Genomic DNA, 14280 nt, shown 5'->3' on the forward strand with positions numbered 1-14280 from the left:
CTGGGGAGCAGCAATGTTCAAGAATACTTGATGAGCAAGTCGCCAGGTGATGTGTTGATAAAACTTCTGTAGCATTTTCCTCAGATTCCTCAAGTCTCCAGCTACAATAAATTCAGCCTCAGGATATGCGGTTTCCAGTTTGCACAAATCCAGTGTAGTTCCTTGAGAACCTTTGAGGTGTCGGCTTGAGGGGGAATATACACGGCCGTGACGATGACCGAAGAGAATAGTGAAGTATTCCAGATTGTTACCACAATCACACCATGAGTAGTTAATCATGAAACATACATCTCTGACTTTCTTTTTCCCAGAGAGCTTTCTTCATGTCTGTGTGGTGTATGGAGAACCCCGCTGGCTGTATGGACGGGGGTAGTATATCCAGAGAGAGCCATGATTTCGTGAAACAGTATGTTACAGTCTCTGAACATTAGCGAGTAATATACTTGGAAAGGGTGGATGGTTTGCACGCCTCCTTAGTCGGACTAGAAGCACACTCCGTATTCCTCTTCATTGGCGGCGTCTTGGAGCAGCCCCTGGGATGAGTGCAAATGCCTCGGGGGTACGAACAAAGGATCCAATTCAGGAAAGTCTAATTTCTGGTCAAAATGCTGGTGAGAGACTGCCGATCTAATATCCAAAAGATATTTTTGACTGTAGGCTTTTTCCACCAACAGAAACCTGATGGTGGAAAATTCATCACATACTGTATATTTTATATGAATATGGCATCAAAATGTTGAAAATCAGATTTCCCTCCAGCTGATCATTGTCTGCAGCTGGCTCATAGTGTAGGCCTAATGAAACATGCAGGGAGAGTTGGTTGGCAAACCCTCAACCTTATGGCCCATAGCCCTGTGGGGGGGTGCATTTATTTTATGACACGTTGGTCCAGCAGTACATTTCTAACTGTTCTCTCAACGATAGCGGTTGCATGTTTGTTTGTCTGTATATTCTGTTTATTGTGGCAGCATTTCACAGTCAAATTCCTATACATGCAAATGTATTTGGCAAATAAAGGTGATTCTGAAAGAACTGATAGGCATATTGCTTACACCGGTCATGGACTGGCTTACAGGCTGTCCAGACTCCAGTCCTTCCAGATCAGTGAGCACTGAAGAGATTGAGAGCAGGGCATGGTGGCAACAAATCAACTGGTAGTACAGTAGTATTACTAGCAGTGTACTTTACTGTACAGTGATTTTTAAATTATCGAGTTCCGAACTGCCTCTGGAAGTAACATCAGCACAAGAATTGTTCGTCGGGTGCTTCATGAAATGTGTTTCCATGGCCGAGCAGCTGCATACAAGGCTAAGATCAATGTGCACAATGCCACGCATCGGCTGGAGTGGTGTAAAGCTCGCCAACATTGGACTCTGGCGCAGTGGAAAGGCGTTCTCTGGAGTGATGAATCACACAACCCCATCTGGCAGTCCAACGGACAAATCTGGGTTTGGCGGATGCCAGGAGAACGCTACCTGCCCGACTGTATAGTGTCAAGTGTACAGTTTGGTGCAGAAGGAATAATGGTCCAGGCTCCTTCGTTCCAGTGAAGGGAAATCTTAATGCTACAACATACAATGACATTCTAGACGATTCTGTGCGTCCAACTTTGTGGCAACAGTTTGGGGAAGACCCTTTCCTGTTTCAATGCTCCTGTGCACAAAGCGAGGTCCATACAGAAATGGTTTGTTGAGATCGGTGTGGAAAAACTTGGCTGGCCTGTACAGAGCCCTGACCTCAACCCCTTTGGGATGAATTGGAACGACGACAGCCAGGCCTAATTCGAACGTCACGAATGCTCGTTGCTGAATGGACGCAAGTCCAGGCAGCAATGTTCCAACATCTAATGGAAAGCCTTCCCAGAAGAGTGGAGGCTGTTATAGCAGCAAAGGGGGGGGGGGGGGGGGGGGGCAACTCCATATTTATGCCAATGATTTTGGAATGAGATACTTAACGAGCAGGTGTCCTTTACAGTACTCGTGGATGACTTTAGACATTAATTCAAGTGATCCAAGAGTAGCAATCACATCAATGGTATTTGTCAATGCAAAATATCTTACCCAGTCTTACTGATGCATGTTGAAGTTGGACTGAGAATAAATAATAAACATTGCTTAAAAATATTTTATTATTTACAGGCCACATTGGGAATACAGAAATAAACGTTCAAAGATTCATTGCAAATGGGTTACAGTGTCAAAAGACTTAAGCTTATTTCGTTTTGAATGATCACAACCTATAGCTATTGAAACAAGCAATCTGCGGAATAGAAAGACATACCATGACCAACAATACTTCACACAAATGTAAAACTGATCTAAAATGCAGTCAAATAAATACTGTACAATTAATAGTAGCCTACTGGATAATAGGACCCTGCCAGCAGGCCAGTAATGCCATGCACGATCAAACATGTTGGATGCTGAAAAGTGAAACAGTTGAGTAACTGGAAAGCAACTCATGAGCTTTGCTTCTAAGAAGCTTTGTTTTTTTGTTATTGTCATTTACAAGGGCTGGGAGTAGGAGAAGTCAAGTTTCTCTGAATGAATCTCATCAGCATATATAGGCAACCGCAAATGGCTAAATAGCTAGACAGGAGCACAGCACAATTAACATGAGGGTGTAGAATAAGTCAGTCAAAGATGGGAACTCTGTTCTGGGTGGCACTTAAAGCTATTTGACATGCTTAAACCTGGAAGTTAGTGCAATATGTCTTGCCAGGTAGCATACGAGAATAGTGAAGATTTAGTGATGGCTTAATTTCCATCTGTTGGCATGCTCTGTGCCAAACGCAAGAAATGGTTTTATATTCAAAAGAGATTGCTTCCTTTGGGTCATCCTAAATATATGAAGTTCTTCGTCTAGAAACGGTCACCATCAAACAGCCCTGAGCAGTCGTAACATTGTCCACCATTCACTGTTTGAAGTGATGACGATTAACATGAAAAAACACGATATTGGAATGAAAGTTGGAGACCGGCTACATAATTCCATTTCTATAAAAAAGGACTCAAGGGTACAACTAAAACGGTTCTTAGTGACACTTGTAATACCAACTACACATTAAAAAAAGAAGAAAGTGAATAGATCAATGATCAGAAAATGTGTCCACGATGATGGGTCATTTCATGTTGCTTATTAAAACAAACGTTTCTTAAGTCAAGAGCATGGGTCCCTGAGAAAGACACAAACTGGAGCAATCTCTCACTACAAATGTAAGAGATCTTTCAAGCCATTCATGGTGCTCACATTTTTGGCATTATCACCAAAAAAAGACCAATTCAAAATCCAACCTGAGGTCTTTCAAGCCAATATGAGGGTATATATAGTGACAGGGAAGATCAGCATACCCTTTAACAACAATAACTGGAACAGTAGCCTTAATTACATACAATTGCAAAATTGTCACTTGAAGAAAAGAAATCCACTTAAAAAAGTTTTTGTCAACTGTTGATACAGTCCCAAAAATGTTTTGCATGTCAGCAGTCAAGTTTTCAAGATAGGATTTTCAAGACGCCAAGTGTCACTTTGCTTCTTGAAAATCCTATCTTGAAAACTTGACTGCTGACATGCAAAACATTTTTGGGACTGTATCAACAGTGGACTAATGAAGAAAAAAAAAGCCAAAATACAGTTCAGTGGATTTTTCCTTTGACATATTTATAAAAAAATAAATATTCTTTCAATTTCATACAAACAGCCAAATATTCTTGACCAATCTTTTTTAATCAAAGTATCATTCTTAGCCCAACTAGAAGATAGGAAATGTGTATAATCTGTAGATTTTTGCTGAAATCCACCCATACAAATGTAAGAGGCAAAGTATACAACCTCTTAGGGAAGAAAATCCCACATCCGTTACACTATCCATCGTAACAGGATTGTCATAGCCATTATTAACCCCCCCCCCCCCCCCATACATAATTCAATACCAGCAAAAGAAACAGAACAATAAACACCAAAAGAGAAAGTGAAATAAATTATGGATAACTTATTTTCTGTAAATAAATTCTGTACATTTTTTACTTTCTATAAAAGCTTTTTGCAATTTCAGAAACCTTTAATAACAGCACTCTCAAGCTTCTGCCCTAATTTGACCAATAGATGGCACCAAAGGAACACATTTGATATGATCAACTATAGAGCAATAAGGCTCATAACTCTTAGTAAACAGAACCAGTACTCTTAATGTGGTGGGAGAGGTACTTTTGGAATGGCTTAATGCATTAGGATTCATAGATAGCTTTTTACATACTGGGAGGCTGATAAGGCAAGGTGACTAGAGTGCTGCATCAAAATATCTCCCCCCTCTCAAATGCAATCACTGGTGTGATTGTGACAGGAGGGTAGACAAAAGGATAGAATGAATATACACTTTAGCACCATTTCAAATTTGTTCCAACACTATAGCACCATTCTTGCTCTTCAGTCAGACTAACACAAGACAATGTCCCAAAGAGGTGATGAAAACCAGGTAGCAGAAAGCAGCATCTTCACTTGCCATTCTCGGCTTAAGCACAACATGTTTTGCTTGTTGTGGCATAACAAGTAGTGTTGGTTGGAAGGGCTAGTGCAAGCCTTGGGTAAAGCACCAGCCAAAACAGATACAAAAGCGTGCGGCTCAGATGCAAAGTTGTTGTATCAAAAGACACAAGTTCCCACTGCCATGCATCTTTGGACAATCCTGTGTTGTTGCGGTGCTTCAACTCTGAAACAAAGCCAAATTTACTGTGTTTCTCTTTTGATGACTAGAACATATACAATCCAATGTCACTGCTGAGAATCCATGCAGTTGTTTTTACAGCGCACCATCACTTCACCATGGGAAACGGTGCGCTTGCTCGTGTCTTTGTCATCTAGCATGTGGAGTCAGTGATTCAGGGCAGTCCATCCAAGCGATGATTTTTGATAGAATGTGAGAGTCGAAGCTGAAAGAGATGCATCCTCAGTATATGGGCAGGGGTCGAGTTGTCCCTTAAAAGTTTTTACTGGAGACATAAGTGCTATAGCCATTGAGTTCTATAGCAAAAAGTGGTTGTTCCTGCTCAGCTTGAGAATCTTCCCCAATCTCTGCTTGGTGGTGGCCATACCTTTCTTAGGACGTTTTCCTGAGAAGAAGAAACATTCCACAGAGATCAATAACAAAAGGAGGAGAGAATTAGAGGAACGTTACACACTCATTTCAGCGACTATAGATTAACTGGGTCAAATAAAAATATGGAGTCAAACCTTTAGTCGCTTGATTACTGATGGGTGGGGTGTTTGGGGCGGACCTCTTGGAGGGGTGCAGGGGGGGAGACAGAGTGGTCTCACAGTACTGATAGTCAGTCCCTGGGCTGGGGTCCAGGCAGAGGGGGGTGGAGGCAGCCCGAGAGGGGCTCTGGTCCCCCCAGGCCTCGCTGCTGTTACTCCCACTGCTCTGACTGTCCATGAAGTTCTTGTTCTCCTGGATCCTCTGGCTGAGTTCAGCTCGACACTCCTTACGCACATGCTGCTGGGCCCTCCGCTCATCCTAAAGGAAATGGAAACATTATTACTTTAAATTAGATCCCAACTTGTTACAGAGAGAGGAAGATTAGTCATTCCAATACAGAGTGAGTGATTCTGATGTCCTCTCTAAATAGAGACGTCAGTCTTAAGAGGTCTCGGCTTCAGCATGTGCAGGCATGACCCATTCATCCTTGGCTATTATCATTACCTGAAGGCTCAGTGTGGAGTTGCTGTCTGAATCCTGGCTCTCCTCCCCTGACGCAGGCTCTCTTTCACCTACAGGACAACCATAGGGAAAGTTTACTTAATCTGAAATGGATTGAATTAGGTCCTTAGTCAAATTGAGATCTTGGTGTTTATAAGAATTTCAGGACTGTAGCGTACCACGGTCAGGGGAGCGATGGGCTGGGCTGGACCACCAGGGCTCCTGGGCAGTGCTACTCTCCTCTGGTCGCTGAGGGTACAGCAGCCCTGCCATGGACAGCATGCCCTCAACAGCCTCCTCTTCTGTGGTTGGCGAGGTAGGATGTTCTCTACAAAGGCCAGCAAGTAAAGGAACAACTGAATTAAATATCTTAACTCAACTGGATAATGAATGATTGATGCATGACTCCTCAGCCACTGTGGCTAATGTAATACTAATTTCCCCCCATTGGATTTCTATTGCATTGCATACAGAATACTTAGAACAAGAACGCCATTTGGTCCATTTATCCATGCTTCCCGTACCCTTTGAGTGGTTTGTGGTGTTGGCTGAGGGCCTGGCTGGCCTGGTGCAGGTCCGTCACACTGCCTGTGCCTCGCTCCGTCCTGCACAGCTCCTTATACTCCTCATCTGAGCTCCCTGAATCCTTCCCAGAGGAGTCCCTTTTCTGCACAAGGTCACACAGATGTGTCAGCCTTTATAACTTAAAAACTCTCCCTCTGTGTGAAGGAGAGACAGGGCCCTTTGGGGAGGAAGTGGGATTAGTTACCTGTGTAGAGCAACACTCTTCGGACTCAGAGTCTGAGATGTCGGAGTACACCGCGGTTCCTTTCCTCAGATCGGAATTCACTCTTTCGAAAAACTCTGAGGAAAAAAAGAGAAGGATGAATTACATATCTCTGCAACGGAATTTTAGCTTTTAATTTGAATTCTCTGGCATTCAAAGATGAGCCTACCTAAACCGTTGATTGACAGCCGGTGACTTGACCAGTTAGACTCACTGCTGAGAGGGCTCTGTATCTCCCCTCTCTCTGGGTCTCTGTGCTGTTCCTGCATGGTGTCATTGATTTCTGTCTTCACCAGGACCTCTCCCAACTGGTGGCCACCAGTCCTCTCACCTTCCTGCACTGGACTATTCTTCACCCTGGTGTGACAACGTTCATCTCTGTGCACACATACACACACTAGTAAGAAATAAGGGGAGAAAAATCCTGGAGGCAAACCACATAAATTGGCACTGAAAGCCATTTTACCTAATTTTATTTAGGGTAAAGTTTGATGTAAGTGGTGAGTTGAAACATGTAAAGATTGCATAGTGCAGGTGGTCCATCCAAACATGTTTAGGCTGTACAACACCAGCTCTGTGTTGTAACATGTAATCACTGCAGCCAGTAACTTGAGCATTATCAAAGCCAACCGGAGGTGTTGGGTGGTGAGTAGAGAGTGAGTCACTGCTCTACCTGTTGGGAGGTGATGCATGACTGAGGACTTAGCGTGCGAGCAGAGAGTTGCCGGCTGGCAGAGGAACTATTAACCCAGGCTCCAGATCCTTGGCTCCTTCCCTGAAAAGGTCACAGGCAGCCTGGGGGCCAAGGGTGCCAGGGAGGGGGTTCTTCTGGCTCACCTGATAATCCGGCCGTGGCACATCACCAGACGGAGGTTGTTGTCCAGGCTCCGCTCCACAGCTGCAGCAGATGCCACAGATGCCTTGTTGAACTTGGCCGTCACCGTGGAGCTGAACGGGACATCCTGCGAAAAGAGCAGAGAGATTTACTTTAACAAAAAGTTAATAATTAACCTAGCCTCAGTGTAGGAGTTGCACATTGGGTTAGACCAAAGCAGCATGGGGGAGATGGTAGTGTGTCAGTACCCTCACCTCCTCAAAGGGTCCCACTTCCAGCCTCTTGAGCACCTGTCGCGTGTGCAGCTCCAGGATCTCCAGGTTGGAGGGTGTCTTGGGCGCATGGTGATGATGGTGCCGTAACCGTCTGGCAGTCCTGCGAGCATGATGGCTAGCCCGGTCCAGAGTCGACCGCGTCAGCGGGCATGCTCCACTTCCCTGAGATTTCATTGGCTTGCTACCTCCAGCGCCACTCTGCTGCTCCTCCTGTGGTTAAGAAGAGATACTAGTCAGTACAGAACCACAACCAGCTTGAAAGAAACACAGTGCCTTTGACCTGGTACTTAGAAAAGAGAAAAAGGGAAATAAAAAAAGAATGAGAAGACAGCCTTTTACTCTGAGCACAAATTGTTTAGAACCAGCTCCAAGTCGTCACATAACAGCTTGAGGCCCTCTCTCCCAGCCCCGTCACGACGCAAGGCCTCACCTCCAGGTAGCGGATTTCCTTTGTGAGCTCTTTAATTAGACGGTTGGGTCTGATATGGTCCGGGACCTCGCTGGCCGGCTCTGTGACCTGAGGAGAGGCAGAGAGCGTTGGGACAATGAGGGCGCGTACCGTCTGTCTGCAGATGGTGGTTACAGTTTCCCAGCCTGGTCTTAGTCATACCACCTTCCCACTATTGACCATTATAGAAGGAGCCCAATGTAGATGACATTAGAATGTAGATAATGTGATCAAACGTCCTATTCTGTAGTCAGATGTTACACGGACAAAAGAAGCTGATTTGGCGTCTTACAATATGGTTTCCTGTAGTATCTTACCTCTCGTTTCAGCCAGTTCTTCAGTGCAGTAATCAAGGCTTTCACTCCTTCTGTCAGGTAGGCTGGGGGCTGGCAATTATCCTCTCGTAACTCTGAGAAGCCAGGAATCATATGAGAAGGACGTCAAAAAAAAAAAGGGGACATCACCGACACAGCAACAAACCTTTCCTCCAAGTTGTATTTCTCTCACCCTTTAGAGTCTCCAGTAGATTCTTTGCCACATACCAGCAGATGGCCTCAAAGTAAGGGAATTTGAATAGGTCAGGAGTCTTCAACCGCCGCTCCATCTCATAACACCTGTAGTTGAGGATGCAGCAGCAGAGGTCAAACACACACAACGCTGAGACCCATCACAATGAAACCACTACTTCATTGCTGGCCATTAAAAAGAGCAGAAGGTAAGAGCGGTGTATTTAGCCATTCATTTCAATGTTATTGCTCTACAAAAGTAAAAGAAAGGCAATAGAATGAGCAGAGGACAGAGGGTTTTCCGGGTGCTCACCTGAGCTGCATGCCTATGTTGAGATTGTGGAGGAAGTTCCCTCCGAAAGCCATGCAATCCTGAGAGGTGAGAACAGCATGGATCCATCCTGGGGAACACAGAGGAGGATAGACCACATCAACAGCTGACCCACAGATGTGGAGCAAAAGGTCAGTAGCAGGCAGAAGACAAACATGCAATAAATCAAACATTTCATTTGGGATTCTTGTTTTCCAGCTGTGTTTCAGCCACATCAAAGGGTTTAGGAAATGGTTGAAAAACCTTCCACGTTGCAGCAGCGCATCCACAGAGGCGTGACCATGCTGGGCTGGGAGGCCCTAAACATTATAAATGCACGGTCATGGAGGGTGCACCGAGAGCTGCTGTGGCCCCAGCAGAGAGAGGACGGGAGCCACTCAAGTGATTATATGGATGGCTGATAACGGTTGGGGTCCTCTCTCATCCCCTGCCTGTCTCCTACATACCAGCCATCAAGAGCCCAATCGTGTGACCTTCCCTACCAGGGGCCTTTGGCTTCCCGCAATAAACCATTTCAGAAACGGTATTTATGTTACAGCAGGGGGCCTGTGAATGCAGTTCATGAAATCATAATTTGCACATTCATCCAAAAGCAGGTGGGCCCATGCTGATGGATCATTGTGCCATCAGGAGATAGACACAGATATGTTGTATTTGTGTTGGCACAATTCAATTTCCCCCTGGGGAATGGTGGTTTTATGTGTTTATGTACTGAGGGCCTGTGTGTGTGTGTGTGTGTGTGTAACCCAATATGGAACTGGGCCAGGGCTCTCTCCCAGTAGGGAGCCTCTAAGAATCTCACGCTCTCAGTGTCTGCTAGCATCATCAGTCCAGAGAGTTTTCACATCCCCAGCACTCCAACTGGGAAAAGCAGCCTTGTGGGAAGCTGTGTTGTTTCCCTCAAGTCAAAAAAGTGTCACTATAAATAACTTGGAAATCTGCTTCTCCACCCTGTGGCTAGAGAAACTGGATCAAATAATTAAGTATTCCCTTTTACGTGACGTGCATCAATTCATTTTGGGCGTGTCGTCACCTATTTGACTTGCCATGTAATCGAAGGACCATATATATGACGTAGGGAAGTTATGTGAACAACAGTGGGTGGAAGGATGGTGTCATGTGGTGCTGGTGTCCACCGTGACAGAGGAGATCCACTCAGGCCCTTCAGAGCTCACAGTGGAAGACACAAATAACACAGGTCTTCCTGTGAGGCGCTATCAAAGGCTAGCTGTGCCGCTCAGTGCTAAGTGGAAAAGCAGCTCTATGGCTCGTGTTTTTGAATGCCCTTGTGTCTGCAGCAGAGCTTTGGAAATATAGTGCTGTATACAAGGAATGTTGCAACAGTAGAGCAACTTAAACCCTTTGAACTCAGACAAGTTTTTTTTTTAAAGGAAAACACTCAGACATTGTCCTGTGGTGGAAAAGGAGACCGATGCTTCTCGTAGCTTCTCCTAACCTGTTGGGATGAGGACAGTGGTTCCCTGCGACACCACACACTTATAGCACTTGTCCACCTTGTCGCCGAAGAACACCTCGCTCTGGTTGGGGGAGGAACTCCACGCCTCGTATAGTGCAAGATTAGCCTGGGTCGGCTTGATCAAGTAGAAGATCTTCTCTCCCTTCAGGACAGAGATAAAAAAAAAAACTATAAAAAAAATCAGGAGAACATTATTCCAGTGCAATGGAATTATTAATAATACAAAACAATTTACAGAAGTGTATCTGGAGGGGGAGATTTTCAGAGGAAGGCAAATTAACAAGACCCAGCATGTAGTCAGTCGTGCTACAGTAAAACATTTGAGGGGTGACAAACCTCAGGAGAAGCATGAGGATATTCAAGCTGGGCTGTCAGACTACATAGCCAACGCAAAACACCCTGAAGAAGACTATAAACAACTCTGGTGCCTAACCCTAGCACATTTTTCAAAAGGGATACACTGCTGTCTGTGAAGATAGAAAACATGCTGAGTACAGCAATTCCCCAGCTTACCCAGAGTACGTGGTACCACACGGATGTGCCTCCGAAGTCTATGTGGAAGTCTGTGTAGCTGTCCTTCACCCCCATCAGGCAGTACTTCTGAACAAAAGGCTTGGGGAAGAAGGAGTCATCTGGCCAGTAGTTCTCAACCCAGGACATCTTCTGAGCGATATCAGGCACCACCACCAGCTCTGCCATCCTGAGAGGATATGAAGGAGCGTTTAGGGAAGTTCTACCAGTAAGGCCGAGTCGTTTTTAAAACGCTACTCATCTTTCAATACACCTATTACTGCGCTCTAAAAAGGCAGAATTGTTCGTCACGTTACACACCTTCATATCTACCCATTACTGTAAACCAATCAACCAGGCATTTACCATGAAGATCAATTTAAAATAACACATTTCTCCCCACCTCTTTGCCAATTTAGAGTGGTTTATTCTACCAGCTGTGCTGCTTCTCTGTGTAGCCCACGCAGCACAGTAGGAAGGAAACCGCACAAAATGGAATATAATGTTGCGGATAAAGTTCGGAATTACACAATTTCATGTGTACAACATCTAAAGACCTGCATCACTATACTGAGACGTTTGTCGTTTTTAAAAGGATATATTTCGGTGTTTTTGGAGCCTTAGTTCCTGTTTTCCCATGACTCCCATACCGCAGAACAAGCAATGAGGAAGTCTATTGCGGGTGGGGTAAGTTTCTCAAAACCAAGTGAAATCGCAACAAAAAATTATTGTCTGGACCCTTCTATAATATTCTATTTACATAACAAATAGGATCATTCTAAATGGTGAAAATTTGGTGAATCCCAAAAATACGTAAATTAATCCAAATTATACAATGATCAAAGCAGTAGCAGGAAATACGTGTTAATAGTGAAAAGTAACCAATACTTACTTGGTGTCTGAAAACTCCAGACTGATCACGTTCAGCACCTTTGGCCGATGAGGTTTGTAGTAATACTTGACGAACTCTCGAAGCTTCATTTTGCTGTCTGCCTGTCTGGCAACATCAATGACGTCCACGATTTTGTCACCACCTACAAGAAAGTAATGCTTCAGCTTAGAATATGGTTTCTGTGATGCAGAAAGTAGTCTGGGGACAGGCATTAACACTTGAATGTAGTATGTTAAGTAAGGACAGGTGGATTTGATATGATATTACAGCATCACCCCATTACTGCACAGTACTACAGACCAATACATGCTAAACCTGCCTTCTAAAAATACTGTAATATATTGAAATCTACCAGGGATACTCATAGGTCCAATCCACCTCCCTCACCCCAGCCCAGACAGAGGGCCAGCCACAGAAACTACAGTTCTCATGCGCAGATGTCCAATGATGGAGGGCGCAAGGAGTGAAGCTTGCTGACATTTTCAGAATCCCCATAATACTCTTGATGGACACCTCAGTGCTGCTGCAGCCTGCCCACTGGAGGAAGTGCATTGAAATATTCAAGGCAATCTCTCCGCATCCCATTACTGTACTTCCACTGATGGAAGCAGGAGGACCCGGAGGAGGAGGGGAGACTAATAAGGGTTGGCTAATGTCTTTCATGTGTGTCGATGCCACCTGTGTACAGCTGGCAAACTGCAAATCAAAAAAATTAGGGGGGGGGGGGGGGGTTAACAGACCTGCAGTTAACACAGGGCATGACAGGACAGCTGGTGGCTGTGCAAAGACAGCCCTGTTTGGCCCTGCTGGCCACCGCCTGATGAAAGGGAACAGCTGGAGGCAGAGCAGCCTTACATACAGAGAACAGCCAGAGGAGCACTAGTGGACAGATGGGGAGGGGAGCTGCCTGGGCGTAGAACCACCAACGACAAGTGGGGGCAATAAATCTCTCCAGCCACCAATGTCCTGGGCGAATATTTATGGTCCTCATATTAGCAATCTTTCCATTCAGTGACACAGTCAGGGACTAGGAGCACAGGTTTCCCGGAGAATAGACAGGGCGTTGCTAGTCCCAGGTCTGAGGTACTTGGAAAGTGTGATGTTAAAACCATGCTCCAAAACGACAAAAGACACTTTACAACAGATTTGCCATTAGGGTAAATTGAAAAACGACCATGGAAAACACATATCGTTCAATACAATTAACTTACAGGTCCCTGCTGAACCTAGCAGGCAGAGTGCCAACTGAGGTGAATGCTTGGTTAAGCACGGGGCATTTAAACATTGTGAATATGAACAATGTTAAAGAATATTTTCCAACTAATAAACCCCCAAAAGAGACCCACACATGAATACGTTAAACCATTTGAAGGTCATTGTCAGGCTGACACCTAATCCAAGGAGCTTTCAGGAGTCCTAGAGCCATGAAAACCACAATATATCACTGTGGGAATGGAAGACTGTGTGCTTCTGCCAGTGACAAATAATATGCTGCTCAGAAACAGAGCAGTGGGCAGAATGACTTGGTCTCTGACAGATGTGAGATCGAATTTGGAGCCTGAGTTCCCAAAAAGGAAGACCATATCGTTAATCCTTTCTAATATCACACCCTGACTGTGGGCATGAAAGAAAAAACCCAGACACACAATAAATCCCATGCTAAGAAAAACAATGGCCAGTGCTTCACTTTTAGTAGTCTTCTGGTTATGGTAATATGATACACTGGTCACAGGGACAAATTCTCAGGTTAGCGGCAATAGTGAGACGGTTGTGTCTCCACTCTTTCTGTTTGTGTAGACTGAAGGAGCAGAGTGAACGTAATTTGAACCTAAAAGAAACTTAGCCGGACATAAACCTGAGATGTCTGATAATGTACTGGGGATGTAAGGGGATCTCAAGTACCAGACTCTCAATAGTGGAGAGAGGTGATAAACCACGGTGCTCCGTAAGCTAAGCCACTTTTAGCTACACACTTATTTCATTATTGGTGGATTAATGTAACATGTAAAAAGGTGGACCCAGTGAACCTCTCAGCTCTGTTAACTGAGATGGTCCCGAGGCACATTAAGTTACGGTAATGTACAGACACATTACACGGCGAGCACTTAGGATTAATATTTAACCCTCGACAAGATGCTCAGCTAGCATCTCATTAACAAACACGTTTGATTAAACATCCCACTCAGCGGTAAACGATCCAGAAATGTCTAGAGAGCTGGTGTACATAGAAACAGAACATTAGCACACTGAACCAATTCTTTTGAAAATGGGTCTGTTTAGAAAATAAGTATGTCACAGTAAAATGTACACAAAGAAAACAAAGGCACCAAAATGGCACACTCGGTGAGAGAGGGCTCCATTTTAACAAACCTAATGCAATGGTAAATCCTAGTGCTGGCGGTAGCGTTGTAGGTCCTGGGGTGTATCAGAAATATTTGAGCTATTTTCACAGCGGGAATTATGGGCGCAATAGCTGGCGGTGGCACGAAAGGGCTGGGTTTTGATGAATAAATTAGTTGCAGGT

The 14280-nt window shown here is 44.7% G+C and overlaps 1 protein-coding gene across 2 annotated transcripts in view; it reads right to left on the minus strand.

Moving 5' to 3' along the window:
- Nucleotides 1-2110: 2110 nt before the first annotated feature.
- Nucleotides 2111-14280, minus strand: part of LOC106573199 (lysine-specific demethylase 7B) — a 44238-nt gene continuing 32068 nt past the window's right edge. The window contains exons 5-20 of one of the 2 annotated variants that reach the window (XM_045696984.2): nucleotides 11757-11898; nucleotides 10868-11054; nucleotides 10334-10496; nucleotides 8860-8947; nucleotides 8548-8654; nucleotides 8358-8449; nucleotides 8023-8109; nucleotides 7572-7802; nucleotides 7320-7444; nucleotides 6697-6860; nucleotides 6465-6559; nucleotides 6220-6362; nucleotides 5875-6023; nucleotides 5699-5766; nucleotides 5230-5512; nucleotides 2111-5108 (exon numbers count right to left, since the gene is read on the minus strand). In XM_045696984.2, the coding sequence (XP_045552940.1) occupies nucleotides 5020-5108; nucleotides 5230-5512; nucleotides 5699-5766; nucleotides 5875-6023; nucleotides 6220-6362; nucleotides 6465-6559; nucleotides 6697-6860; nucleotides 7320-7444; nucleotides 7572-7802; nucleotides 8023-8109; nucleotides 8358-8449; nucleotides 8548-8654; nucleotides 8860-8947; nucleotides 10334-10496; nucleotides 10868-11054; nucleotides 11757-11898 (2213 nt within the window). In that variant the 3' untranslated portion in view covers nucleotides 2111-5019. Of the gene's footprint in view, nucleotides 5109-5229; nucleotides 5513-5698; nucleotides 5767-5874; nucleotides 6024-6219; nucleotides 6363-6464; nucleotides 6560-6651; nucleotides 6861-7319; nucleotides 7445-7571; nucleotides 7803-8022; nucleotides 8110-8357; nucleotides 8450-8547; nucleotides 8655-8859; nucleotides 8948-10333; nucleotides 10497-10867; nucleotides 11055-11756; nucleotides 11899-14280 lie in introns of both variants that reach the window. The other variant, XM_014147983.3, reaches the window with a different exon arrangement.

The sequence above is a fragment of the Salmo salar genome, chromosome 16 (assembly GCF_965601325.2).
Source record: "Salmo salar chromosome 16, fSalSal1, whole genome shotgun sequence".
Lineage (NCBI taxonomy): Eukaryota > Metazoa > Chordata > Actinopteri > Salmoniformes > Salmonidae > Salmo > Salmo salar.